Source organism: Pinus tabuliformis, chromosome 6 (genome assembly GCF_031772625.1).
Source record: "Pinus tabuliformis cultivar Carrire ecotype Pingquan chromosome 6, CPIR1, whole genome shotgun sequence".
NCBI lineage: Eukaryota > Viridiplantae > Streptophyta > Pinopsida > Pinales > Pinaceae > Pinus > Pinus tabuliformis.
In genome coordinates this window covers 343,069,440-343,097,241 of record NC_142292.1, presented here as the reverse complement: position 1 = coordinate 343,097,241, position 27,802 = coordinate 343,069,440, and the positions used below count along the sequence as shown (strand labels likewise).

General features: G+C 42.1%; 1 protein-coding gene across 1 annotated transcript in view; it reads left to right on the top strand.

The window, feature by feature from the left end:
- PYRD (pyrimidine d) overlaps positions 1 to 27,802 on the top strand; it is a 302,811-nt gene that overhangs the window by 199,989 nt on the left and 75,020 nt on the right. The window contains exons 8-10 of the mRNA XM_089415909.1: positions 23,822 to 23,959; positions 24,235 to 24,272; positions 24,391 to 24,490. Coding sequence (XP_089272035.1) covers positions 23,822 to 23,959; positions 24,235 to 24,272; positions 24,391 to 24,490 — 276 coding nt within the window. The remainder of the gene's footprint in view (positions 1 to 23,821; positions 23,960 to 24,234; positions 24,273 to 24,390; positions 24,491 to 27,802) is intronic.

Below are 27,802 nucleotides of genomic sequence, written 5' to 3'. Positions count from 1 at the left end.
CTAGAAAATCGCTGAATGATAAAATCCGCCCTTGCTGCACTAGTTTTCCCACATTGGGTTTTTCCGGGGACATTAGTCCAAAATAATTGTGTCAATGTGTGCATATGTTTGTTTCTATATTATAGTGTGATATCTGCAGCAGTATTTATTTTAATGTTTGTTGAAGTAATTTCATGAATAACTTATGATGAAATTAGTAGGAAAAGTAAATCAGTTGCTGCAGTAATAGAATTTTCACACTTTGGATCTTCGGGCTCATTCTTCTGGACCTTGGCGGTGGCAACAGTGGCGTTGGGCTGTGCATCAATGGTTTCCTTCCCTTTGTCATTCCCCTTGTCGGGTTCTGACTCACGGTCTGAACATGCATTTGATTCTGAAGCCTTCAACTCGACCACTAACGGCTGCTTGGTCCGACATTCACTTGTGTTATGAGTGGGGCTCTTATGGAACTCACACTACTTTCCTGTGTCCTTTGACTTCATGGTGTTGTTCTTTTCTTGTAGCTTCGACGGGTTGTCTTGGGTCACCCTGCCTTGGCTTTGTCCTTTGTTATTTAGATTCACAGATCCAAAGTCTCGCTTCTTTTGTTTAAATTTCTGCTCAATGTTGACAGCGTATCGGTACGCCGTGCTGAACGAGGAGATGTCCAGGAACTCCATCGCATCCTAGATGTACCTGTGCAGGCAACCGCGGTATTTGAGTACCAAATGCAACTCAAAATCCCTGATACCCAACTTTGTGTGAAGGGTATGAAAAAGATTTGTGAACTCTGGCACATCTTGGTCCCTTACCTACCGCAGTGTGGTCCACTTTGTGTATTTGTCCTCATAGCTCCTGATAGGGTAGTACTTCTCCTTGATGGCATCCCGGAATGAATTCTAAGTGGGTGCGGCTGAAAATAGTGAGCCCGTGCTTTCATCCTTCTGCTCGCAGTAGGTTTCCCACCAGTCCTTGACGTGGGGAGCTACTTTGAGAAGTGCAAAAGTGATCTTTTCCCGGCTAGAAAAATCATGAATAGAAAAATAACCATCTAGCAGATTTAACCATTTATCTACGACATTTGCGTCTATCTGACCCTCGAATATGGGGATTTCAAAGTTAACTTGTACCTTAAAGGGTGTGGCATTTCCAGCATAGCTATTGGAAGTAGATGCGTCGCCCCTGGGTAGCTGCTGAAGGATCTGGGCAAAGTTTTCCATCATCGCGTTCCTTTGTCGCTCGAGGGCTTCTTCGAGCAAGATTTTGATAGGATCTCCTGCCCCTTCGTCTTTCTTTCCATCTGCCATGGGAGGTTGTCGGATTTGTGAGGCTGGTCTTACAAGGGTTCGACCAGTTCAAGCCCTAACTCCTTATATCCCAACCTCGTTGGTGACATGCAAAGAAAAACAGAGAAAGAGCAGACCCCTCTGATACCACTGATCCGGATTTAAACAGGAACACAACAAATTACAGATATGACCATAAATACAGAGATGTCACAGAAATAATACTTCATTTCATTAATGTAAAAAACTGAAATATGCTTACAAACAGAAATGGAAATAAACCATCTAGGGCGATGGTAACTTATCTCTGAGAAGAGATGTGGCGGCTACATGCCTCTGAACTGTCTTACAATGAGGCTCGAAGGCCTATTTATTGTTGAGAAACAATAGAAAACCCTAAACATCCAAAAACCTAACCGTAGGAGATGAAACGCCAAACTATGGGCCCCGTTTTGGGTAAATTGGTACATCAACTTCCCGGTGTCGTAACTTTGGCATACGATCTTCGTTTGACGTGCACAATACCTCGTTAGAAAGATCTATCCGAGGACTACAACTTTTGAGTGAGCAACATCGGTCCATGGACCTATGTTGCTCCCAGTGTTCCCCAAACAACGTCGTTTAGGGCCTCAAAACAGCTCCGGAAGTTCAGGACCCAAAAAACTGCCAAAAAGAGTAAATTGTGCTACAATTAAGGAAACTGAAAAACTGAAAGAGATAGTTGTGGGGGTCCAAGTGGGCTAGGTGGGTGGCCACCAACATCCACCTAGATCAAGGAGAGGGCATATGTTGATTCGGGGTAGCATCAGATGTCCTCCAACCATGGAATTTGGTGGAGAGGTTGGGGCACATGAGATCTCCAATACGTAGAAAGGGTTTGGGCAGATTCTAAACAGATCAGGAGATACTAAAATAATTAATATTTTTACTGGAGTCCTTAAGTCTAAACTTACGGAAAATAAAATATTAATGTGTATTAATATGAATTTGTGTTAGAATGGTCCAAAAGACATGGATCAAGCTAGATCTAATCTCAGCCGTTGATTAGGGACTTAATCTCGACCATTGAGATGTCGACAAGAAAAGTATAAGAGGAGGCTTGAGGGTCACTTGGAGAGTACACCAGTGATCAGTCATTCTATTCTCTAGAGCAGGGTTTTCTAAGAGAGATAGAATAAGGGACATTGAGTATAGAGAAACAGAGAAGATAGAGATTGTGCTAGGAGAGCAGCGCAACAATGAAGGAGAGTGACATAGAGCTAGCAAGGGCTCACGCAGGGCCATGTAGAGGCAGCCAAGTGCTGCGTAGAGCACCAGAGAGGCCAGCGTGTCTGACGCAAAGGCCCAAAAAGTTGACGGAGGCCAAGAAAGGTTGACGCAGGGCCAGTGTGAGATAGAGAGGGGCTGACGTAGTCCAAATTGGGCAGAAGCTGGGGTTGCAGGAGCAGTTTTGTGCTGAAGAGCTGCCAGAAGGAATTTCCGGGGTTTCAGCCATGAGTTTTTTCTCAAACTATGAGGTATAGCTGCTAAGGCAATTCTCTGTTGGGTAGGCCAGTTTCGGCACCCAGATTGTACTATGATATTGCTTAATAAGAAAATCCTGAGATAGTTGCACTGGTTTTCCCGTATTGGGTTTTGCCAGGGACATTGGTCCAAAAATAATGGTGTCATGTGGTGTGTTTGTTCTTGTTTCTTTTAGTTGCTGATCTGTAATATGTTTAGAATGCGTTGGTGTTTATTTTCAGTATTTACTTTGTAAATAACTTGTTAAATAAAAATAACAAGTAGGTAGGAATAAATAAGAAAAAGTGCATGAAGGGTTTCTAAACTAAGTAAATATAGAAACTTCAACAGCATATGCATATTAGTTTGATATGATCAGAGCTTTTGGGTAGCAGTAGAGGAGGTGTGTGCCATTTCAGAACCTTTGGTAAGGGTTCTTCAGTTGGTTGTTGGAGAGAAGTCCGGAATGGGCTACTTGTATGAGGCTATGGATAGGGCCAAAGAAGCCATTCGTGTTTATTATGAAGATAAGGGAGACGAGGGGTTAGAGAAACAACAGGTCATATGGACAGTGATTGATGAGCGATGGAACAATACCCTCCGTCACCCCATTCATGCTGCAGGTATCTACCTCAAGCTCACATTTTCTTACTCCTATGGTTTCAGAGTTGATGCTCAGGTGATGGATGGATTCTTCACTTGTGTTGAGAGGATGGTGGCATTTGAGCAAGAACGTGAAGATATTTCTAAAAAAATGGAGATATATAGGATGGCATGTGGCACATTTGGTTTTACCATGGCTATTAAGAATAGGACAACCAAAATGTTAGGCAAGCTTCAATTTGTTTCAAGTTTAGAATTTCAATGTTTTAACTTTTGTTTTTTATGTTTCTCATTTTTCTTTTATCTTGTAGATGCTTGATGGACAAGCTATGGTGGTAGAGTACCCCATCTCCAAAAGCTTGCCATTCGAGTGCTCAACCAAACATGTAGTTTTTCTAGGTGTTGTGAAAATTTCTGAATCTACACATCAGAAATCCTACTGCAATCATTGGTTTATCATCTCCAACTTGTTCTTTACGTTCAACAAGTTATTTAATTATTTAAACAACGATGAAAACACTATTGCAGACTACACATACATACAAATCATGAACTGAAATAAAATGAGACAATCACATAAGGGACACCGTTATTTTTGGATAATCGTCCTCAGAAAAACCCAATTCGGGAAAACCAGTGCAACATATAGAGGGTTTGTATTATTAAGTAGATTTCTGAATACAACTAGGGTGCCAAATCTAGCTCACCCAACAGAGAATAAACCTGGCAGAAGTACCTCTATCTGGAGAAATATATTTTGGCAAATTCAGAAACTGGATGATCAAACCCCACAGATGACAATGTTGTTCCTAGTGCTAGGGAGCGATGACTGCTCCAAGCTCTGCGCTGGAACTGCATCACCTCCTTTAGGAGCTACATCACCCTCCTAGTGAGCCTTCCTTGCTCAGAAATTGATATGCTGAACTGCTGCTCTCTCTGCCTCACAGAAACTCCAATGCTGCCTCTAAATAACTGCGTCAACCCCTCTGGCTTCTGCATCACCCTCTCTGGAGCTGCGCTGTCTCTACCTCTCTGCTATGTATTCTCGGCGTTGGACTGAAGTCCCTTTGTCGAACTGCCCCTCTCACTGCAACTTAGATCACTAGCTCGATTTTCTCAGCAAATCTCTTCCCAGAAAAATTGAACTGACTGATCTCTCAAGTGTATCTCCCACTGACCTTTAAGCCTCCTCTTATACTTTTCCTTTTGATGGATCAACGACCAAGATTAAGTCCCTAATTAACGACTAAGATTAAAACAGACTTGATCCTCGTCGCTTAGAAGTTTCTCACCCATATTCTTATTAATACCCATTAATATTTTTATTTTCCCAAGTTTAGACTTAGCAACCCTTTAAAAATATTAATTATTTTAATAACTCCTCATCCGGTTGGAATTTCTCGAAACGATTTCTAGGTTTTGGAGATCTCATGTGTTCTAGCCCTTCCACAAAATTTCGGAGCTAGAGCACATCCGATGCTACCCAAAATCAACACTCCCTCTTTGCGAGGAATGTGCTCTAGTAACACTTCTCAACAGAAGTACTACACAAATCCACTGCATCGGTCCTCTGTGCTGCTGATGCTTGCCCTGATGCCCTTCATCCACTGCACCGCTGCTTCTTGTACTACTGCCCATGACTCTGTCACTGCCACTGCTACATTTGTACTACAACTCCCTCTCAAAACGATGCCTCCTGCTGGCCATAGCACTACCACTGCTAACTGTTGCATTGCAACTTAGTTGCTGAGAAGTAAGCAACTGAAATTTCACCCAAAAACTGACATGCTGGTCAATATGGATGCCTCGTGATGCTGAAGCTACCTCTGCTGCTAATTTGTGCTAACCCTCTGTTGCTACTCCACTGCTGCAAACTGCTCTGTGCCTCTCAGACTGCTACAACATCCACTACGCTGCCTCAGTTTGGCACTCTAGCTCTGCCACTGTTGTTCCATCACACCTCGCTCCAACTGACACCCATCATTTTGCTACTGTCGTTAAGGGCTCCCGTAGCTGTATGTGATCCAAGAGTTTGGGCACCCCAAGGATCCTGCCCCTGTTCATGTAGCCCTCTCGACTACAACTCCATGTCACCCCACCTCAACTCCAGAGGCGCATGAGCACTCATGGCACAATCGTCATCCTCGCTTTCCTTGTCAGCTTTTGCCGGAGCAGCCTTTGAGTCGGAAGCCTCCCCCTTGCCCTTCTTCCAGGGACACTGTGTGACATAATGTTCCAGTTTCCCACAATTGAAGCATCTGACCTTGTTATGTCCTTCTTTCTCTTCTGTTGCCCTTGTTGTCCCGATGATGCGAGAGTTGCATCCTCCTCCTCCTTCTTGACCTGGGCTCCCTTGCCGCTACTCCCTGTCTTTGTCAACCTCCCAAGCTCTTCTTGTTGAAGAGCTGCCCACATCTCCTCCCAACTGGGGAGAGTCGCTTTGCCCAAGATACTTTGGACAAAAGTCTCCCAGTCCTTGGTGACTGTGTTTAGGCAGTCCTGACCATGAACTTAGGATCTGGTGTAGACACCACGGAAGTCAACTGGTCGCGAATCCCTTGTAACCTAAGAAGGAAGGGATCGGTCTCCTCCCCCTTCTGCATCTGGTACTGTCTCAACTGATTTTCTAATAGCATCTTTTGTTTGACGAAAGAGCCCTGGTACAAGGTGGTCAGCGCCTCCCACATTTCCCTTGTTGTTTCCTTCTTAGCAATACGTGGTACTACATGATCTATGACCCCATCTAGGATCATGCACTTGGCTTTCACCTGGGCCTTCTCGTACTTCTTTAATGGATCAACGTCAATCGAAACAACAACTACTCTCAAGGCATAGTCCTTGATGTGATGTTTGTCTAGGATTGCCAGGATCCTGGGCTTCCAGATGACAAAATTGGATTCTCCATCCAATCTCTCATGATCCCTCAACCCATTCACTGCCATCTTTGCTCAAAAAATAGGACTGGTTCTCTTCTCCCTCTCCTGCTGTCAATCTAGCAAGACTTGGATCTGGATTTCTTTAGCGCAAGAAACCCTCTAAGGAATAAGCTCCTCTAGACTCCTTTTGAGTTTTGATTTCCTTCACGGAAATCCTCCGGCCAAATTTCGAATCATTCCTTTCCAATCCTTCTTTGTTGCTGCAACCCGGATCTAGATGTCTTTGGCTAGAAATCTGTCAAGGCAGTGATTCCCTGTATCTCGACTTTGTCTCCACAAACAATGTTCTGCAACAACAAAAACACCGTCCCACCAGTTCCTCAAACAGAATCTTCTCTGATCCTCTAGCCTAGGCAACTGGCTGATTCAAACCTCTCAGGCTCTGCGCTGGCCCAGAGAGCTAACACAGTCACTGCGTGGGCTCCTCTCTAGCACCGCGTCACCCTCTATAGGCTCGAAACGCTAACGCAGGCACTGCGTGAGCCTTTGCGTCACTCCTCTGGCTCTGCGTCACTCCTGCAGCTGCTCCTCTGCCTCTTAAACAACGCTGTCACTCGGGACAACTACTTCTTTGCAACAAATTCTTTGGATCTCTCGGCTGGTGTCTTCAGTCTCCTATGATCTGCAATGCTATGATACCATGTGAAAATTTATGAAGCTACACATCAGAAATACTACTGCGATCACTGGTTTATCATCTCCTACTTGTTTTTTACATTCAACAAGTTATTTAATTATTTAAAAAGCAATGAAAACACTGTTGCAGACTGCACATACATATAGATCATGAACTGAAATAAAATGAGACAATCACACAAGGGACACTTATTTTTGGACAATCGTCCCCGAAAAACCCAATTCGGGAAAACCGGTGCAACATATTGAGGGTTTGTATTATTAAGTAGATTTCTGAATACAACTAGAGTGCCAAATCCGGCTTACCCAACAGAGAATAAACTTTGCACAAGTACCTCTATCCAAAGACAGATATTTTGGCAAATCTAGCAACTGGATGATCAAACCCCACAGATGACAATGTTGTTCCTAGTGTTGGGCAGTGATGGCTGCTCGAAGCTCTGTGCTGGAATTGCGTCACCTCTTCTAGGAGCTGCGTCGCCCTCCTAGTGAGCCTTCCTTGCTCAGAAATCGATATGCTGAATTGCTACTCTCTTTGCCTCACAAAAACCCCAACGCTGCTTCTAAATGACTGCGTCAGCCCCTCTGGCTTCTGCGTCACCCTCTCTGGAGTTGCGCTGTCTCTGCCTCTCTGCTATGTATTCTCGGCCTTGGACTGAAGTCCCTCTGCTGAACTGCCCCTCACTGCAACTTAGATCACTAGCTCGATTTTCTCAGCAAACCTCGCCCCAGAAAAATGAAACTGACTAATCTCTCAAGTGTATCTCCAACTGACCCTCAAACATCCTCTTATACTTTTCCTGTTGATGAATCAACAACCAAGATTAAGTCCCTAATCAACGACTAAGATTAAAACAGACATCCAATGCTACCGAAAATCAACAGGTGTGAGCGCAACTAGAGTGTATTTGACAAAATACACAACAGAACAAACAACAGGTAATAAAATTTCAAATTAAATTTTTGAATTCATTTGATTATTTTTAATATTTAAATTTTCTAAGTACTAATTTACAATCTATGACCCTAATATAGATTGGATTCCTAATGCTTCAATTACATGGTCTATGCCAACTACAATCTTCAATTGTGGGTGAGACAACTTCAGAAAATTCCTGATGTGGAATCAATTGCATTGGACAATAATGATACCACTATTGCATGGAGGGTCGAGACCAAGGTTACTTGGGAGCGAGAGTGAGAGCAATATTTTCAGAAGCTCTCAATTTGGGAGCGATTCCAGGAGCATTTTTTTATATAATAAATATATTTATATATTTTGATGCATATATGTCAACAAAAGCATGTAGAATGATGAATTAGATATAAAAAGCATTAAAAACATAGATTGAACCATATACCAACAATCATCTAGAAGTTATAGTCTTCATCAAGCATGTCCACAAGTTAGTAACATATAACATATTGAGTCTCATGATTCATCAATCTTAAAGTTTCAAGCTTTCAAAATTCAATATATAACATTTATCATAATTGATCACCAAAGTTGTACTTGTAAGCTAAGTGTAACCATTGCAACAAAGAATATCTAACATGAAATGAAATGAAATGAAACAACTTTCAACTTTCGCGAATCATCATATTCATAATTCATTACCAATGAGTTATAATTGCCAACTTCAAACTTCAAACTGAAATTGTCATATATTGTTTAGAAAAAATATCATAATAAATATGAAAGAGTCAACAATTATTAAAACTACTAGAAAATAGAAAAGGCAAGTGAATCTATCATGTACAACTTCCTCTTGCAGCAAGGGGAAATGTCTAATTTTTGAGGAGGTCGTGGTGGTCTTCTAGGAGTCTCCTCGCGCATAGTCGCACGACCAGAACTAGAAGGCACATGCCCTCCACGTGAGGATGTACATGGAGGCGGCGACAACAAAGGAACAAGACTTGGAACTCAAGCACTGACACTGCTACTGGATGGTGGGGGTGGCATGGTTGTTGTTGCTTCATCTTCATCTCTCATAAGTTTTGCTTCCAGTTCTTCAAGATGTATAGTGCCATCCTCTAAATTATGGTCGTCTTGGTGCTTGTCCCAAATTTTATATGTTGGATCCCCATAAGCCCGATCACAATAATGACTCAACAACCTCAAGTTGTAGTGCACATAAACCGAGATTTTTGCCTGGTTTTCATTGAGTCTGTTTCTTCTCACATTATGTATGAAGTTGTAGGTGCTCCAACACCTATCTGCAGAAGAAGTATTTACAACTTGTGAGAGAACAATTTTTTGCCAATTTTGGCAAAAGTCCCATGCCACCATATGCTTCCCACCATGTGAGAGCATCAAATCTGTCTCTATTTTCCATTGCATGCAAAGAACCAAACAAACCAGTGCAACTGAAGTATCTGCCTAATTCAAGACGCAGATTAGCACACTCCTCCCTGTCAGGTACCAACTTGTCTAATTCTTGCATATATCCTTTAGATAACTCTGGATTTGTATGGGGTTTGACCATAACCCCACCCCTAGGTGCAGGTTGGCCCAACCAAAATGGAGAGTAGTATTTTGGCATAAGGATATACGCGAAGGCATGTAGTGGAACATTAAGTTTTTTCCATCGTGTACACACACAATTGTGAATCAATGTATACAAGTTGGGATCATCTTTCTAAACAATATCTTTTATTTGCCCCAACATGGTATCCATCTGCTCATACACCTCCCCAATCACTGGTTTATATGTATCTGCAAAACGAATCATGTTATAAATGGGCTTAGTGAATTCCAATACTTGCTTCACACGTGCCCAAAACAGAGCATCAGGAGCGGTCTCCTCCACTTGTTCAAAACCTTGTTTGTCAGCTACATTTGTAGCCCTGTCCTTTAATACTTGCCAGTGTGGACTTGATACCATGCTAGCCAATGACTCTCTTACCTTCAAGAGGCACCTGAAGGTGAGGTAATAGCTAGCAAATCTAGTCTTCGCAATCTTCAACAGCTCCAATCTTGAGTGACTGTGGAAAATGTTGAAGTTTCTAAGTCTACTTAGTTAGAAACCCTCGATGCACTATATCTGATTTATTCCTACCTACTTGTCATTTGACTTAACAAGTTATTTACAATGTAAATACTGAAAATAAACACTAGTGCATGCTCAACATATTATAGATCAACAACTAAAAGAAACATAAACAATCACACCATTATTTTTGGACCAATGTCCCCGGAAAAACACAATGTGGGAAAACCGATGCAACTATCTGAGGGTTTTCTTATTAAGCAATACCAGAGTACAATCTGGGAGCTGAAATTGGCCTACCCAACAGAGAATTTCCTTGGCAGTAATACCTCTCAGTTTTTGACAAATCTCCTGGCTGAAGCCTCGGATTAATCCTTCAGGCAGCTCTTCAGCACCAATTTGCTCTAGAAACCCCAACGTCAGCCTCTCTCTGGACTGCGTCAGCCCCTCCCTGCGCAACGTTGGCCTTGCGTCACCCCAGATGGGTCTGCGTCAGCCTTAGAAGGCCCTGCGTCAGCCCTTTGGCCCTCTGCGTCAGCAAAGCTAGCCTCTTTGAGGCTTTGCGCAGCTCCAGGCTGCCTCTGCGTGAGCCCTGGCTGACTCTACGTCACTCTCCCCGGCTACTGCGTTGCTCTCCCGACATTATCTCTGCCTCTCTGTTTCTCTGTACTCAATGCCCCTCAGTTGCAACTCCCGATCACTCATTCTATCTCTCTTAGCAAAGCCCGCTCTAGAGAATAGAATGACTGATCACTTTGTTGTATTCCCCAAGTGTCCCTCAAGCCTCCTCTTATACTTTTCCTGTTGACATATCAACGTCCGAGATCAGGTCCCTAATTAACGGCTAAGATTAGATCTGACTTGATCCATGTATTTTGGACCATTCTAACACAGTTTCATATTAATACTCATTAATATTTTATTTTCCCTAAGTTTAGACTTAGGGACTCCATTAAAAATATTAATTATTTTAATATCTCCTGGACTGTTTAGAATCTGCCCAAACCCTTTGTGTGTATTGGAGATCTCATTTGCCCCAACCTCTCCACCAAATTTCGTGGCTAGAGCACATCCTATGCTATCCGAAATCAACACCCCCTCTTAGTGAAGATTGTGCTCTAGCAATATTCCTCACTGAGTATTAATCTAATCATTCGGCATCGGTAACTGTGCTGATGCTAGGCCTTCCTGCCCAACATCCTCTGCACTGCTGCCCATGGTTCTGCCACTGCTGCATCTGTACGACAACTCCCTTTGCATCCATGCTACTGCTGGTCCTTTCTCCCAGCACTACATCCGCACTGCACCTCCTCTCATCATGTTGCATCATGCTGCCCACTGCTGCACTGCAACTCAGTTACTGAGAAGTAAGTAACTGATCTCCCAACTGACCTCCCTGTTGGGCTAGAGACACCCACTGATGCTGAAGCTTCCTCTACCGCTGACAAGTGCTCCCTCTTTGACCTCTGCGCTGCTACAACAACTCCTTGCATCTCGCACTGTTGCACACCTCTTTGTGCCATCCTGCACTGGTGCAACACTCCTATGCCTCTCGCACTGCTGCAACTTGCTAGCCTTGCGCTGTCTCGGGACTCCTGCACTGTAGCTCTCTCTGCCGCTCCATCCGCATTCGTCTCTACCCACTCAGCCAGTCCTGCTACTCCTCGTTGGGGCTCCCGTAGCAAGGTCTAATCCAAGAGGCTGGGTACCTCGAGGATCCTGCCCCTCATTGCTTGTAGTCCATCTGACTACAGCTTGATGTCTCCCCACTTTCTCTCAAGTGGCGCATGTGCACTCATGGCACAGTCATCGTCTGTCAAAACTTCCTTCGTTGCCCTTTGCTGGCGTTGCCTTAGTTTCAGAAGACTTTCCTTTACTCTTCTTCCTTGGACACTGGGTCACATAATGACCCCAGCTCCCCACAGCGGAAGCACTTGATCTCGGAGAGATTTTTCTTCTTCCGCTTTTCTTGCTTTCCCTTAGATGCTAGGGCAACATCTTCCTCCTCTTGCTTGACTTTGATCCCCTTGCTACTGCTACCTGTCTTAGATTGTTGTCTGATCTCTTCTTGGCGAAGAGCTGCCCACATCTCGTCCCAAGGTGGGAGAGTCCCTTTGCCCAGTATACTCTGGACAAATACCCTCCCAGTCTTCTGAGACAACATTCAGGGCTGTCCTCACCATCAACTCCTGATCTGACGTGGTTTCTAAAGCAGTCAACTGATCTCGGATCTCATTTAGTCCTCCGAGGAAGGTGTCAATCAGTTCTCCTTTCTTCATCTTGATACGACCTCAACTGATTCTCGAGTAGCATTCTTCTCTGCACAAAAGTATGTTGGTACACTTTCTTGAGGGCCTCCCACATCTCATATGCTGTTTCCTTCTTGGCAATGTGTGGAACTACATGGTCCTTGACCCTGTCAAGGATTATGCTCTTGGCCCTCGCCATTGCCTCCTCGTACTTGTCTTTATCATTGGGGTCAACTGGGATAGCTATAACCTTCAAGGCGAAGTTCTTGACACAATTCCTGTCAAGTACGGATAAGATTCTGACCTCCCAGACTGCGAAGTTCGACGCCCCGTCCAGTCTATCCTAGTCTCTCACTCCGTGTATTGCCATGATGCGCTTCTACTTCCCACCTGGAAGTTCTCTGTTCTACTGCTCCGAGTCTCTACTTCCCATCTGGAAGTTCTCTTTTGGACTCCCTCTTAGTCCCAATTTCCCTCCTGGAAATCCTTCAGCTGCTATCGAGATGCCCCCTACTCTGATCGTCTTGTGCAACCCACCACTAATTCAGGTTCCTCGGCTAGAAACCGTCAGTAGCAAATCCCTCCTCTTGGCCTTGCTCTGTCAAGTACTGTTCTGACTACAATACCTCACCAGCTCCACTCTACAATATTCCCACAACCTTCTAAATCTTAGCAACCTGAAGGTGAGAGCTCCTAGGCTTTGTGTAATCCCGACACCAGCAACCTAGCCTCCTCAGCCAACTGCGTCAGCTCTCCCAGCTATTGCGTGGCTTTGCGTGAGGCTCCCTTTGCCTTCCTTAGCCTCTGCGTCGTTGATTTGGGGTAGCATCGGATGTGACTTAGCCACGAAAATTGGTGGAGAGGTTGGAGCACATGAGATCTCCAATACCCAGAAAGGGTTTGGGCAGATTCTAAACAGATCAGGAGATTTTAAAAGAATTAATATTTTTAATGGAGTCCCTAAGTCCAAACTTAGGGAACATAAAATATTAATGTGTATTAATATGAATCTGCGTTAGAATGGTACAAAAGACATGGATCAAGCCAGATCTAATCTTAGCTGTTGGTTAGGGACTTAATCTCGGTCGTTGAGATGTCAACAGGAAAAGTATAAGAGGAGGCTTGAGGGTCACTTGGAGCAGACACCAAAGTGATCAGTCATTCTATTCTCTAGAGCGGGGTTTGCTAAGAGATAGAATCAGTGATTGGAGAGCAACTGAGGGGCATTGAGTACAGAAAGATAGAGAGATAGAGATAGTGCCGGGAGAGCAGCAGAACAACTAGAGAGATAGATGCAGGAGCAGCTAGTGCTCATGCAAGGCTCCGCAGAGGCAGCTAAGTGCTGCGCAGAGCACCAAATAGGCTAGCGTAGCTGACGCAGAGGTTCAGAGAGCTGACACAGGGCCAACACTGGGCTAGGAGAGGCTAACGCAGTCTAGATTGGGCAGACGCTGGGGTTTCTGGGGCAAATTGGTGCTGAGTAGCTGCAGGAAGGATTATCCGGGTTTTCAGCCAGTAGATTTGTCAGAAACTAAGAGGTATTACTGCTAAGGAAATTCTCTGTTGGGTAGGCCAGTTTCGACACCCAGATTGTACTCTGATATTGCTTAATAAGAAAACCCTCCGATAGCTGCACCGGTTTTCCCACATTGGGTTTTTCCAGGGACATTGGTCCAAAAATAATGGTGTCATATGGTGTGTTTGTTTTTGTTTCTTTTTAGTTGCTGATCTGTAATATGTTGAGCATGCACTAGTGTTTATTTTCAGTATTTACATCGTAAATAACTTGTCAAGGAAAATAACAAGTAGGTAGGAATAAATCAGATAAAGTGCATGGAGGGTTTTTAACAAAGTAAACTTAGAAACTTCAACATGGTATCAGAGCGTGATTGTAGATCACAGGAGGACTAAAGGACATTAGTCGAGCGGAGCAATAGCAGCAGAAAACAACTGTCCTGAGGTGACAGACGCTGTTTCCAGCAGCCAAGAAGAGTGACGCAGAGGCAGCCAGAGCTCATGCAGGGCCACGCAGAGCCTCATAAAGGTCAACAGAGGGCCAGAGGGTTGACGCAGGGCTTCCCATGGCTGACGCAGACCCATCTAGGGTGACGCAGGGCCAGTGTGATGCAGAGAGGGGCTGACGCAGTCCACAGATAGGCAGTTGTTGGTGTTTAGAACATTGCAGGAATATTGCAAAGTGGAGCTGGTGAGGTACTGTAGTCAGAACAGTACCTGACAGAGCAAGGCCAGAGGAGTTGCTAATAAGGGTTTCTAGCTGAGGAACCCGGATTAGTGGTGCGGTTGCACAAGACGATCAGAGTAGGGGGCATCTCGACAAGCGGTAGAAGGATTTCCAGGAGGGAAATCAGGACTCAGAGGGAGTCCAGAAGTGAACTTCAAGATGGGAAGTAGAGACTCAGAGGAGTCGAACAGAGAACTTCCAGGAGGGAAGTAGAGGAGCATCATGGCACTACACGGAGTAAGAGACCAGGATAGACTGGACGGAGCATCGAACTTCGCAGTCTGGAAGGCCAAAATCTTATTCGTACTTGACAAGAATCGTGTCAAGAACTTTGCCTTGAAGGTAATAGCTGTCCCAGTCGACCCCAGTGATAATGATAGGTACGAGGAGGCGATGGCAAGGGCCAAGAGCATTATCCTTGACGGGGTCAAGGATCATGTAGTACCACACATAGCCAAGAAGGAAATGACATTTGAGATGTGGGAGGCTCTCAAGAAGCTGTACTAGCATACTTCTGTGCAGAGAAGAATGCTACTCGAGAATCAGATGAGGTCGTATCAGATGAAGAAGGGACAATCGATTGACACCTTTCTCGGAGGACTGAATGAGATCCGAGATCAGTTGACTACTATAAGGGCGACACCAGATTAGGAGATAATGGTGAGGACAACCCTGAATGCTGTCTCAGAACACTGGGAGGTATTTGTCCAGAGTATACTGGGCAGAGGGACTCTCCCACCTTGGGACGAGATGTGGGCGGCTCTTCGCCAAGAAGAGATTAGATGACAATCGAAGATAGGTAGCAGCAGCAAGGTGATCAAAGTCAAGCAGGAGGAGGAAGATGTTGCCCTAACATCTGAGGGAAAGCAAGAAAAACAGAAGAATAAAGATCTCTTCGAGATCAAGTGCTTCCACTATGGGGAGCCGGGTCATTATGCGACCCAGTGTCCAAGGAAGAAGAGTAAGGGAGAGTCTTTCGAGACTAAGGCAGTGCCAGCACGGGCAGAGAAGGAAGTTTTGACAGACGATGACTGTGCCATGAGTGCACATGCGCCCACTTGAGAGGAAGTGGGGAGACATCGAGTTGTAGTCAGATGGACTATAGGCAATGAGGGGTAGGATCTTTGAGGTACCCAACCTCTTGGATTAGACCTTGCTACAGGAGCCCCGATGAGGAGTAGCAGCACTAGCTGAGTGGGTAGAGACATATGCGGATGGAGCGGCAGAGAGAGCTAAGTGCTGGAGTCCCGAGACAACACAAGGCTAGCAGGCTGCAGTAGTGCGAGAGGCATAGGAGTGTTGCACCAGTGCAAGATGGCACAGAGAGATGTGAAACGGTGCGAAATGCAAGGAGTTGTTGCAGCAACGTAGAGGTTAGAGAGGGAGCACTTGTTAGCGGTAGAGGGAGCTTCAACATCAGTGGGTGTCTCTAGCCCAACAGGGAGGTTAGTTGGGAGATTAGTTACTTACTTCTCAGTAACTGAGTTGCAGTGCAGCAGTGGGTAACACGATGCAACATGATGAGAGGAGGTGCAGTGCGGATGCAGTGCTAGGAGAAACGACCAACAACAACACGAATGCAAATGGAGCTGTCGTATAGATGCAGCAGTGGCAGTGGCAGAACCATGGGCAGCAGTGCAGAGGATGTTGGGAAGGAAGGCCTAGCATCAACACAGGTACTGATGCCGGATGATTAGAGTAATACTCAATGAGGAGTATTGCTAGAGCATAGTCTTCGCTAAGAGGGAGTGTTGATTTGGGGTAGCATCGAATGTGCTCTACCCACGAAAATTGGTGGAGAGGTTGGGGCACGTGAGATCTCCAATACTTAGAAAGGGTTTGGGCAGATTCTAAACAAATAAGGAGATATTAAAATAATTAATATTTTTAATGGAGTCCCTAAGTCTAAACCTAAGGAAAATAAAATATTAATGTGTATTAATATGAATCTATGTTAGAATGGTCCAAAAGACATGGATCAAGCCAGATCTAATCTTAGCCGTTGATTAGGGACTTAATCTCAGCCATTGAGATGTCAACAGGAAAAGTATAAGAGGAGGCTTGAGGGTCACTTGGAGCAGACACCAGAGTGATCAGTCATTCTATTCTCTAAAGTGGGGTTTGCTATGAGAGATAGAATCAGTGATTGGAAAGCAGCTGAGGGGCATTGAGTACAGAGAGACAGAGAGGCAGAGATAGTGCCGAGAGAGTAGCATAACAACCGGAGAGAGAGATGCAAGAGCATCCAATGCTCACGCAGGGCTACACAGAGGCAGCTAAGAGCTGCGCAGAGCACCAGAGAGGCCATCGTAGCCGACACAAAGTCTTAGAGAGCTGACACAGGGCCTTCTAGGGTTGACGTAGGCCAAGATAGGCTGACGTAGGGCCAATGCTGGGCTAGGAGAGGCTAACACAGTCCAGTTTGGCAGACGCTGGGGTTTCTAGGACAGATTGGTGCTGAGTAGCCGCCGAAAGGATTATCCGGGGTTTCATCTAGTGGATTTGTTAGAAACTGTGAGGTATTACTGCCAAGGAAATTCTCTGTTGGGTAGGCTAGTTTCGGCACCCAGATTGTACTATGATATTGCTTAATAAGAAAACCCTCAGATAGCTGCACCGATTTTCCCACATTGGATTTTTCCGGGGACATTGGTCCAAAAATAATGGTGTCATATGGTGTGTTTGTTTTTGTTTCTTTTTAGTCACTGATCTGTAATATGTTGAGCATGCACTAGTGTTTATTTTCAGTATTTACATTGTAAATAATTTGTTAAGGAAAATAACAGGTAGGTAGGAATAAATTAGATAAAGTGCATGGAGGGTTTTTAACTAAGTAAACTTAGAAACTTCAACATGCACTGCCTCTTCCAGGGTCACCCTTGATGATGCAGGCACTGTGTCACCCTTCCCTTGTTGCTGCTCTGCTAGAAACAACTTTTGTCACCTTGGGACAACTGTTTTCTGCTGTTATTGCTCCACTCAGCTAATGTCCTTAGTCCTCCTGTGATCTGCAATCACGCTCTGATACCATGTTGAAGTTTCTAAGTCTACTTAGTTAGAAATCCTCCATGCACTTTATCCGATTTATTCCTACTTACTTGTTATTTTACTTAACAAGTTATTTAAATTGTAAATACTGAAAATAAACATTAGTACATGCTCAACATATTACAGATAACAACTAAAGGAAACAGAAACAATCACACCATATGACACCATTATTTTTGGACCAATGTCCCCGGAAAAACCCAATGTGGGAAAACTAGTGCAGCTATTTGAGGGTTTTCTTATTAAAGCAATATCAGAGTACAATCTGGGTGCCGAAACTGGCCTACTCAACAGAGAATTTCCTTTGCAGTAATACATCTCAGTTTCTAACAAATCTCCTGGCTCAAACCGCGGATAATCCTTCCGACAGCTCCTCAGCACCGATCTGCCCCAGAAACCCCAGCGTCAACCTCTCTTTGGACTGCGTCAGCCCCTCTCTGCCCAGCGCTGGCCCTGAGTGACCCCGGATGGGTCTGCGTCGGCCTTAGGAGGCCCTGCGTCAGTCCTCTGGCACTCTGCGTTAGCAACGTTGGTCCCTCTGAAGCTTTGCACAGCTCCCGACTGCCTCTGCGTGAGCCCTGGTTGGCTCTGCGTCACTCTCCTCGGCTACTGCACTACTCTCCCAGCACTATTTCTGCCTCTCTGTTTCTTTGTACTCAATGCCCCTCAGCTGCAACTCCCGATCACTAATTCTATCTCTCTTAATAAAGCCCGCTCTAGAGAATAGAATGATTGATCACTCTGGTGTATTCTCCAAGTGACCCTCAAGCCTCCTCTTATACTTTTCCTGTTGACATATCAACGGCCGAGATTAAGTCCCTAATCAACGGCTAAGATTAGATTTGGCTTGTTCCATGTCTTTTGGACCATTTTAACACAGTGTCATATTAATACACATTAATATTTTATTTTCCCTAAGTTTAGACTTTTAGGGACTCTATTAAAAATATTAATTATTTTAATATGTCGTGAACTGTTTAGAATCTGCCCAAACCCTTTATGGGTATTGGAGATCTCATGTGCCCCAACCTCTCCACCAAATTTCGTGACCAGAGCACATCCGTTGCTACCCCAAATCAACAGAAAAGCCCATGGGTATTGCTATGATTTGTAATAAATTTTATCATTTGTTTGCCTCTCTTGTACAAATCACCGATCCATTTGTGTTGTTGGTTTTTGTTCTTAATAATATCATGCATCAAAAGGTTCATTATGTGAACCAAACAACCAGAACAAAATATGTTGGGGTATTTATCCTCAATAATTGCTCCCATTGCCTTACAATTAACAACATTATCAGTGATGACTTGGATGACATTTTATGGCCCAATACGTTCAATTGTTTCAAGTAATGGTTCTGCAATGTTGATGCCGGTCTTGAACTTCTCTAGGTAATCATATGCTGAAAGAAATATTGCACCACTAACAGACACAACAAGAACACTTATGAATGGCTTGCCTTTTACATTTGTCCATCCATTGGATACAATGGACACCCCATGCTCAGTCCAAGAATTTGTCATTCTACTCAAAGAATGTGATATTTTTGTTTTTCGTGATCAAGTCCCACGGTTTTAGCCTTGTCATATCCAGGGCTCTTGTATCCTTTAGGGTCATCATTTATGGTAGAAACCATTTTGTACGAATAAGGTGAGCAAAGAACATTGAATGGTATCCCACATGCATAGAGAAACCTGTAAATTTTTGAATCCACATCATTCCTACACCCTTCATCAGGGAAATCTAATATGGTTCTATTCCTTAAAGAGATGTTTGATCTTGTGCCTCCATATCCACTACCATGGGAGGATGCTGAAGGAGTTCTTTGTGCATGTTGATGTTATTGTGAGCTATGCTCAAAGAAACCCTTTGATTTTTTAGATTTGTATAGGGCTTCCTGCTCTTCCCTTACGTATTTGGCTCTATCTGTTGTTGACACACTTGCACAAGTTTTGTTTCCTATGGGTTTATCTTCATCCCATGTCCTTTTCTTACAGAGGTGCCTTTTGGCATAGGTGTATGAACCTGTGTAAGTTTTGTTGCAATGGGGCTATCAAATATTGTGGTTCCATCCCCTTTCCCTCCTTCAACCCTAGAAACATATTTCTATAATGGGGTTTGGTCTTGTTTATGTTGATTTTGGTAGCATTGGATGTGCTCTAGCTTCGAATTTTGTGAAGGGTCTAGAACACACGAGATCTCCAAAACCCAGAAATCGTTTGCAGAAATTCCACCTGGATGACGAGTTATTAAAATAATTAATATTTTTAATGGGTTCCTAAGTCTAAACTTAGGAAAATAAAAATATTAATGGTTATTAATAAGAATATGGGTGAGAAACTTCTAAGTGACTAGGATCAAGTCTGTTTTAATCGTAGCTGTTGATTAGAGACTTAATCTCAGCGCTTGATTTATCAATAAGAAAAGTATAAGAGGAGGCTTGAGGGTCAGTTGGAGACACACTTGAGAGATCAGTCAGTTCGATTTTTCTTCGGCGAGGTTTGCTGAGAAAATTGAACAAGTGATCTGTTGCAGTGAGGGGCAGTTCGGCAGAGGTACTTCAGTCCAAGGCCGAGAATACATAGCAGAGAGGCAGAGACCCAGAGGGAGAGCTCTGACGCAGTGACGCAATGTCGCTCTGACGCAGAGGGAGAGCTCTTATGTAGAGACCCAGAGGGAGAGCTTTGACGCAGTGACGCAGATGGAGAGCTCTGACGCAGTGTCGTAGTGACGCAACTCTTAGAGGAGGTGACGCAGTTCCAGCGCAGAGCTTGGAGCAACAATCACTGCCCAGCACTGGGAACAACACAGTCACTTGTGGGGTTTGTTCATCTGTCTCTAGATAGAGGTACTTCTGTCGAGTTTATTCTTTGTTGGGTGAGACGGATTTGGCACCCTAGCTGTATTAAAAAATCTGCTTAATAATACAAACCAGTGTTGCGAAAATCGCGATAATATTGGAAAATCGTGATTTTTTGAGTTTGGCGATAATATCGCCCGATTTTTATGTTAATTTTTTTCACAAAAATTTGCAATAACTTGAAATAATCACAATTTTTTGGGAAAAAATCTTGATAATTTTTTTTTTTGGCCAATTTTTTGATGAGGAGGAGGAGCACTGTTACCAGTAGAGGACGCGGTCTACCTCCTGTAGCTCCTAGTTCTTCAGCTTCTAGAGCACAACAGAGTCCACTGCCAACTCCACCGGTATCTACATCTAAGGGAAAACTATTGCATTTTCTCGCAAGAGGGGCAAAGGAAATCAGTGGTATTAGTTATTTGGTTCATTTCATTGTATATGACATTATGGCTCATGATATGAGATACATTATTATATTTTTTGTTGATATTTTGAGGCTGAGTTGGGACTCAGGAGTCAACACTGACTATTTAGGACATGATTCATTGTTATGTGTGATGTAGCACTAGAAATGATATTACACATCTTATATATTAGTTCTTTTATCATATTTATGTGTCAATGTATTTATTTTATGTTGTAGATGCTTTAGATATTAAAAAAATTGAAAAAAATTGAATATTTTTGTATTTTACAATTTTTTCCCGATTTTTTCCCTTGCAGATATTATCCCGATAACGATTATTGCAACATTGATACAAAGCCTCTATATGTTGCTTCGGTTTTCTCGCATTGGGTTTTTCGGGGACGATTGTCGAAAAATAATGGTCTCCCTTGTGTATTTGTCTCGTTTTATTTCAGTTCATGATCTGTATGTATGTGTAGTCTGCAATAGTGTTTTCATCGCTATTTAAATAATTAAATAACTTGTTGAATGTAAAACAAGTAGGAGATGATTAACCAATGATTATAGTAGGATTTCTGATGTGTAGCTTCAGAATTTTTCATAGTTTAATTTTTTGGGCTGAATCATGTTCACTCTCTTCCTCCCCACCAAGGTACTTCTCTCTGGGGTTTTCATCAAATCCACTATAACCCACTTCTTCATCCTCTTCTTCATGATCAACTCTCCTTCTACTCTCCAACACCATAATAACCAAAAAAGGAACCAAGAAGAAGAAAATGTCAAGCCATATAACCATGATGTTTGAACTTTGAAGTTTTGAGTTTGCAAAAAAATGGAGGAATGGGAATGGGAAATAGAGAATTTATTTATTTATTTATTTAGCAATGAACATAAAAAAAATGCTAGATTAGAGTGTAGATCCTACCTCTTTGGCCTTCAATCCCAAGCTCCAATCTCCCCTTGCAAGCTCCTCAAGCTCCCCCAAGCTCTTCTCTCCAAGCTCCAAAGTCTCTCTTGCTCCTCTTGCTTTCAATGGATGAAGTGAATAATGGGAGGGGAGAGGGTCTATTTATCTTTTCCCCCCTCCCCTTTCCCTCCCTTTCCTATCTGCCACCGGCCATTGCTCTCTCTCTTGGCTGCGCGACCTTTTTTTGTGTCGGCGAACGAGAGCATTTTTTCAGAGGGGGGAGCAGTCGGGAGCGATTGCTTCCCGACTGCCCCCTCCTCTAAAAAGACGCTCCTGGAGCATACTGGAGCAGTCAAGGAGCGAACGCTCCCAAAAACCCAGGGAGCGTTTTTCTCTCGAATAACTCCTGCCTGGAGTTTTAATTGGGAGCGGGGACGTGAGGGGGGGGGTCCCCCGCAACCCTGGTCGAGACTGAGAGGCCGACCATGGACTCAATCCCTGATTGGTTAGATGTGGATCCTGAGGCACTAGCGGCAGAGGAGGTAGTAGTTGCAGGGGAGGGAGAACCAGAGGTAGAGGAGGAGCAACCTTAGGGTCAGGAAGCTAAGTAGAAGGAGGATGATGAGGAGGAGGTGACACAATCTAGGATGGGCAGCAACAACAGAGGATAGATGCCACCTCTTTTATTGGCTTCTAGAGGACAATTGAGTCCATTTGGATTCCCAGGGGCATGGCCTTTTTCCTTTAGAGTAAAAGGCAAAGCCATTCCCTATTCCCATAAAAGGGGCACAGGATCTCAGTGACTGATTACTTTATGACATGTAAATGACTCATGATATACATTTATTATATTTTTTGTTGATATTTTGACTCTTGAAAGTTGAGACTGAGACAAGACTCAAGATTCAGGACTTGATTCACTATTTTGATATGTGATGTAGCACTAGACTTCATTTACATATTATATATTAGCTTTCTTTACATGTTTATGTGGAAATGCATTTATTTGATGTTATGAATACTTTAGATGCTAAAAACAAAAATGAATATTTTTGTATTTTTTTAATTTTGCTGACTTTTTCAAAAAACTCCCAACTTTAATGAGTTTTTCAATTTTGGACCCTTTTCCAATTTAATCCCGATTTCGAATTTTTCCACATTGATCATGACCATAGTAAAAATATACCCATCGCCCAAACAAAATCTTGATTTGACATGTGAAGTTTTTTCTATCATATTTTAATGCTTAGAGGGTGATATTGATGATTGGGATCCCAATGTAGGCAATGATTTTGATGATATTTAGATATTTGTTGTAGCATGATTTTTTTTCTCTGACACTGGACGCCATCTAGAGCCTCTTTGTTGATGTACTTTGGTTTAGAGATGTGTTGTAGTAAGTGCTATTTTTGTTACATCACTCTTACTTGCCATATAAATGAGAACTTTTGCATACTTGTGTATAAATGATTTGGATTCATATATGTGCACATGAATATGTGTTTTTCTTTTAAATTTGAATATTTTATGTAGTTTTTGGTCGATTGGTTTTTCGTCTGGTTTTTTTCTGGTTCCAGTCCGGTTTCTAGTTATGGGGTTGACCAGTTCAATGACCAGTTCGGTTCTGATAACATTGGTTGCACTTGTGGTCATTTGTTAAAAACTTGAGCGATCTGTAGTCATTAATTTACAATTATGGTCACCAATCAGAATCTTAATTCTATACATTCATAACATGCTAATTAGAAGTATAAGAACTAGGCCTCAGGTTAATGGGAATTAGGAATGAAACTATTCCCAGTTTCCTGTATATTTATGGATGTGCCTATAAAAAGAAACCATGAGATAAACATTTTGTTTTATTTCACTGGTCTTGTCTAGAGATTAAGTGCCATGTAATGAAACAAGTGTTTCACACTGCTCTTTGTATACAGGTACAAGGATTCACAAAAACTCTGTTTGCAATTAACTTTGCCTCTAAAATTCTAGATTTACAAAAACATACATTATCTACCAAACTAATTTTAATCCTACTGGCATCACACATCTTTTAACCAAAAATGGTTCCACTGATGTTTCTCCCCATATCATTTTATGTTTTCCTGTGGCATATGGCACTGCAATGCTCGTCATGTATTAAATTCTTATCTTAGTTCTTGTGGATTACATTCTGCAGATTATATCGAATACAACTGTTTCAAGGCCAGATTCTGTCATAGGCTTGCCACATGCTGATGAAGTTGGTGGCTTGAGTGGAAAGCCACTGTTCATGTTGTCTACTAATACCCTACGAGAAATGTACCAACTTACACGGGTATGTATATTAAACATGATGCTTAAGTATGATGTACTCAGAAATACCCCTAGAAAGTCCCCTGAATGTTTATTAGCTATGCACCAATATAGGTAAATTTTTTACATGCGACTTGGCTTTTTTCAATCCTGTGAGAAAAGTTTAGTAGGTTAGCTTTAAATAAAGTTGATTCATAAATTTATTCAATGAATACTTTACCTTGATTTCTTTTTGTTCATACAGAGCTAGATTTTAATAGATGTTCTCATATGTTATATATGTTTATTGAAATTCAGGGAAGAATTACTCTTATTGGCTGTGGGGGCATTAGCAGGTATCATATGTATAATTGTGGCTGCTGTGCCAGAATCATTTTGTCATTTTATACAGATCTATTTGCACCTTTTATGCTGATAATCTAAAACCTATATGCCGTTTTGGTTATGATATAGTGGTGAAGATGCATATAAGAAAATACGAGCTGGAGCAACTCTTGTGCAACTTTATACAGGGTTTTCATATGAAGGGCCAGCCCTGATTCCCCAGTTAAAGGTATGAATTATCTTGGCACATATCGAATATAGTCATCAATGTAGCAGGTTCTTAGAAAATTCCAAGTATACGAGGAATTTTTAAATAGGATAAATATGACAGGTTTCTATAAACATTCTGTTAAATTATGGTATGTTCTATGCTATGAGCAATTTACTTCAGTTCTTCTTATTAACCTAATGTCAGTTTCCAGTATAACAATCACATTAACATGAAAGTAAAACGCTGATAGAACATAAATGAAATCAATAGAAGACAAGCCGAGACAAGAGACACAAGATGTGGCGCTAGCCAGGGACAAACCCCAATGCAGGGAAACCCTTTGATCAATTCTTCTATATTCTTCAATAATTCAGCAGAGAGAGAGATAGTACAATATCACAAATCTGTGATTTACAACAGCAGTAATGAAACCCTTGAACAGCAATAGCAAGGGTGATCAATCAGCTCCCAAAATGTCCTCAAGACAACCTAGGAGAACTTGGTCTCCAACAGCAGTAATAGCAGCCCAAAACAGTCAATGTAAGATGGTCAAAACAGCAGTCAATGCTACAGCATACTGCAGCCAGCCCTAACCAGTCAACACTGTCACAAATGTGCCCTCCAACAAGTCAATGCAGACTTGTCCAACAATGCGGCTAGCCTAGGAGAGGCTGCCCACACAAATCTGCAGTCAATGCTGCCTATACGCTGGTCAACGCAGTCCTTAATCACTTGCTGCACCTTCCTGCGTCCTTGCTGCCCTAACTGCGTCCTCTCACAATGATGCCCTAACTGCGTCCTCTTTTCCCACGTGAGAGAGAGTCTTCTTTCTCCTTCGTATACCCAAGAGACAAGGAGAGAGAAGAGATGTGAGGATGAGATGAGTGAACTAATGCCTCAAGGTCTCTTCTATTTATATGCCACGTTGAGGTTTAGCTGGGGGTGTGCAACACAATTTTACTTGCTGGCCGACCTTGACAAATTGTCAAGAAATACAAATAAATTCATATCTCCATGAATACATGTCGGAATCGGATGATTGTTAGATCAATCCTACACCTCTTGATGAGAGGAATCCAAGAACAGCTGCATAAATAAGATGACCCACATGGAGTTTGGCCTTAGTTGCCAATTTTAACACATTCAACTAAGGATTCACAAAATAATAATAGAAGCTCAGCATAATATCCATTAGCCAATTCAATTAATTTTTTTTCTCTACCCAATTAATTATAATTTATCATTAAAGAAAACAAATTTAGTTCAGTATGTGTTAACATAGAACTGTTTCACAGTTAAATTTATTAGCGAAACACATTTGCTCTTATGCAAACCATACTTCACTAGTTGTTAAACATATCTTAGAGAGATTATCTTGCTCAAGTTTCTATTTCCTAGCCTCAATTTGGGAAGCACAAGAAAATTCAATGCTGTCAAAAACTAATTATTTGAAGCATGTTGTCAAAAACCAATTATTTGAAACTCCTGTTTATGTTGTCTATATATTTTCTTGGGCTTTGTTGTTGAGATTGCGGGAATCTTCACTTGTAGTTACTTGACATTATGGCTAAAGTGCCCTCATTATTGATTTACAAGGCTATGGTTTCATAGCCTACCTGGTCAACGTTATTATCTATTATTGTATGTGGGTAAGGTCAGGCTAGGCATTTATGTGGGAAGTCACCCTGACCTCACCTTAGTAACTGTATGTTGAGTATGTTGTCGTTGATGCCAAAGCGGGTGCATGATATCATCATTGATGTCCTTAGTATGCTGACTTACATGGATGAGATGATGCATTGATGAAACCCTAGCTCTAGGGTTTGGATCCTGTTAACCATGTACATGTCAACAATCCAAGAAGCAGAGTATATAGCAGCAACCCATTTTTTTTGAGTCAATTTCATCATTGTAATTCCAAATTCTACAAAATTATCGTAAATGATTCTAGTATGACTATTAAACCATGCAATAACACCTAAGTAAGCCTGTGATTCTTCTCAAAGGGTTTCATCCTAGGGAGTTTTTTAACCTCCCCAAATTATGTGTGTTTGTAAACACAGATAATTGGCAAAGTTTTTCTCCCAGATATACCCCAAAGCTAGGGTGAAACTCATTGACGAGGTCTTAGGTGAGTCCTAGTGTTTATCAAGTCTATGTATTTCTCATACTAGATCATGTGTCTTAGTCGCAGAATTTGGCTGAGTCTCAAGGGTCTATTGTGTATTTCCCCTTCTAAGGGTTGATATTATAATATTTGATGTAAATGTGTGTTTAGAAATAATTTTGGTGAATGGTTCCTCATACATAGACACCGTTATCAAAAATATTTTTTTAGATACACTTAGAAGGTGGAAAAATAATTAATCCCCTTTTGAGTCTTTTTAATTTTAATTTATGGCAAAAAATAAAATTAAAATTAAGCCATAAATTATCCAAAAAATAAAATGAAGGGAAATTTAATTACACTCGAAGTGGAAAAAATAAATTTTGGAGAAGAAATTCGTGGGTGTGAAAAAAATTAATTTTATGAGGTCCTCTAGCAAAGGAAAAGTCAATTTCTGAGAAAAATTAAGTTGTTGGACCATTGTGGTTGAGTCAAAGATCATTTTTCAAGGTAAAAAGGTTGGAAAAAATATTTTTTGGACCAAGATCAAGGCCTTCATCAACAAATTCGATTTTTTTCAAGATCAAGGGACAAAATCTGGTTTTGGCATGGATTAAAAAGAAAGTAGCTGTTATTTCCACTTGGAGGAGTTATTTCTTCTTATTTTTTCTATATAAAGAAGCTCTCAAGCTCCTCTTGTAATCATGATCTAACTAGACTGAAATTTTTGTACTGAGCTAAGCTCTGCCGGAATTTTTGCTTTAATAAGGACTTTGGGGTTCAATTCAAGGTGTTTCTCTCTTGCTGATTTGTGGTACGTGCTGGTATTTTTGCGCTGCACGCTCTAAAATTTAAATTTTTATTGAGTATTGTTATTTCAATAGCTGGTAGTAGGAGCATCTATTGGTACAAGTATCTTGCCTTAGGTGCTGGATCTTGGATATATATTTACTGCTCACTTGATCTAGCAGGGATCTCTAGATCTTGAGGGTTTTGAGTATAGATCTAGGTCCCTTTGAAACTAAGAATCAATCTTTTGAGTTGAATAGAGATGTACAAGTACTCTAGCCCTTGGAGATTTCCAAGTACATAGACTGAGGGAAGAAATCAATCTTGTTTGGCCTCAAGCTTTAACCTAACGATTTATTTTTGGCAGGAGGGTTTGGCTAGTAAATTAACATTATTCTCTATCAAAGTATTTTCTTTAAAATCTACTTGGGCTA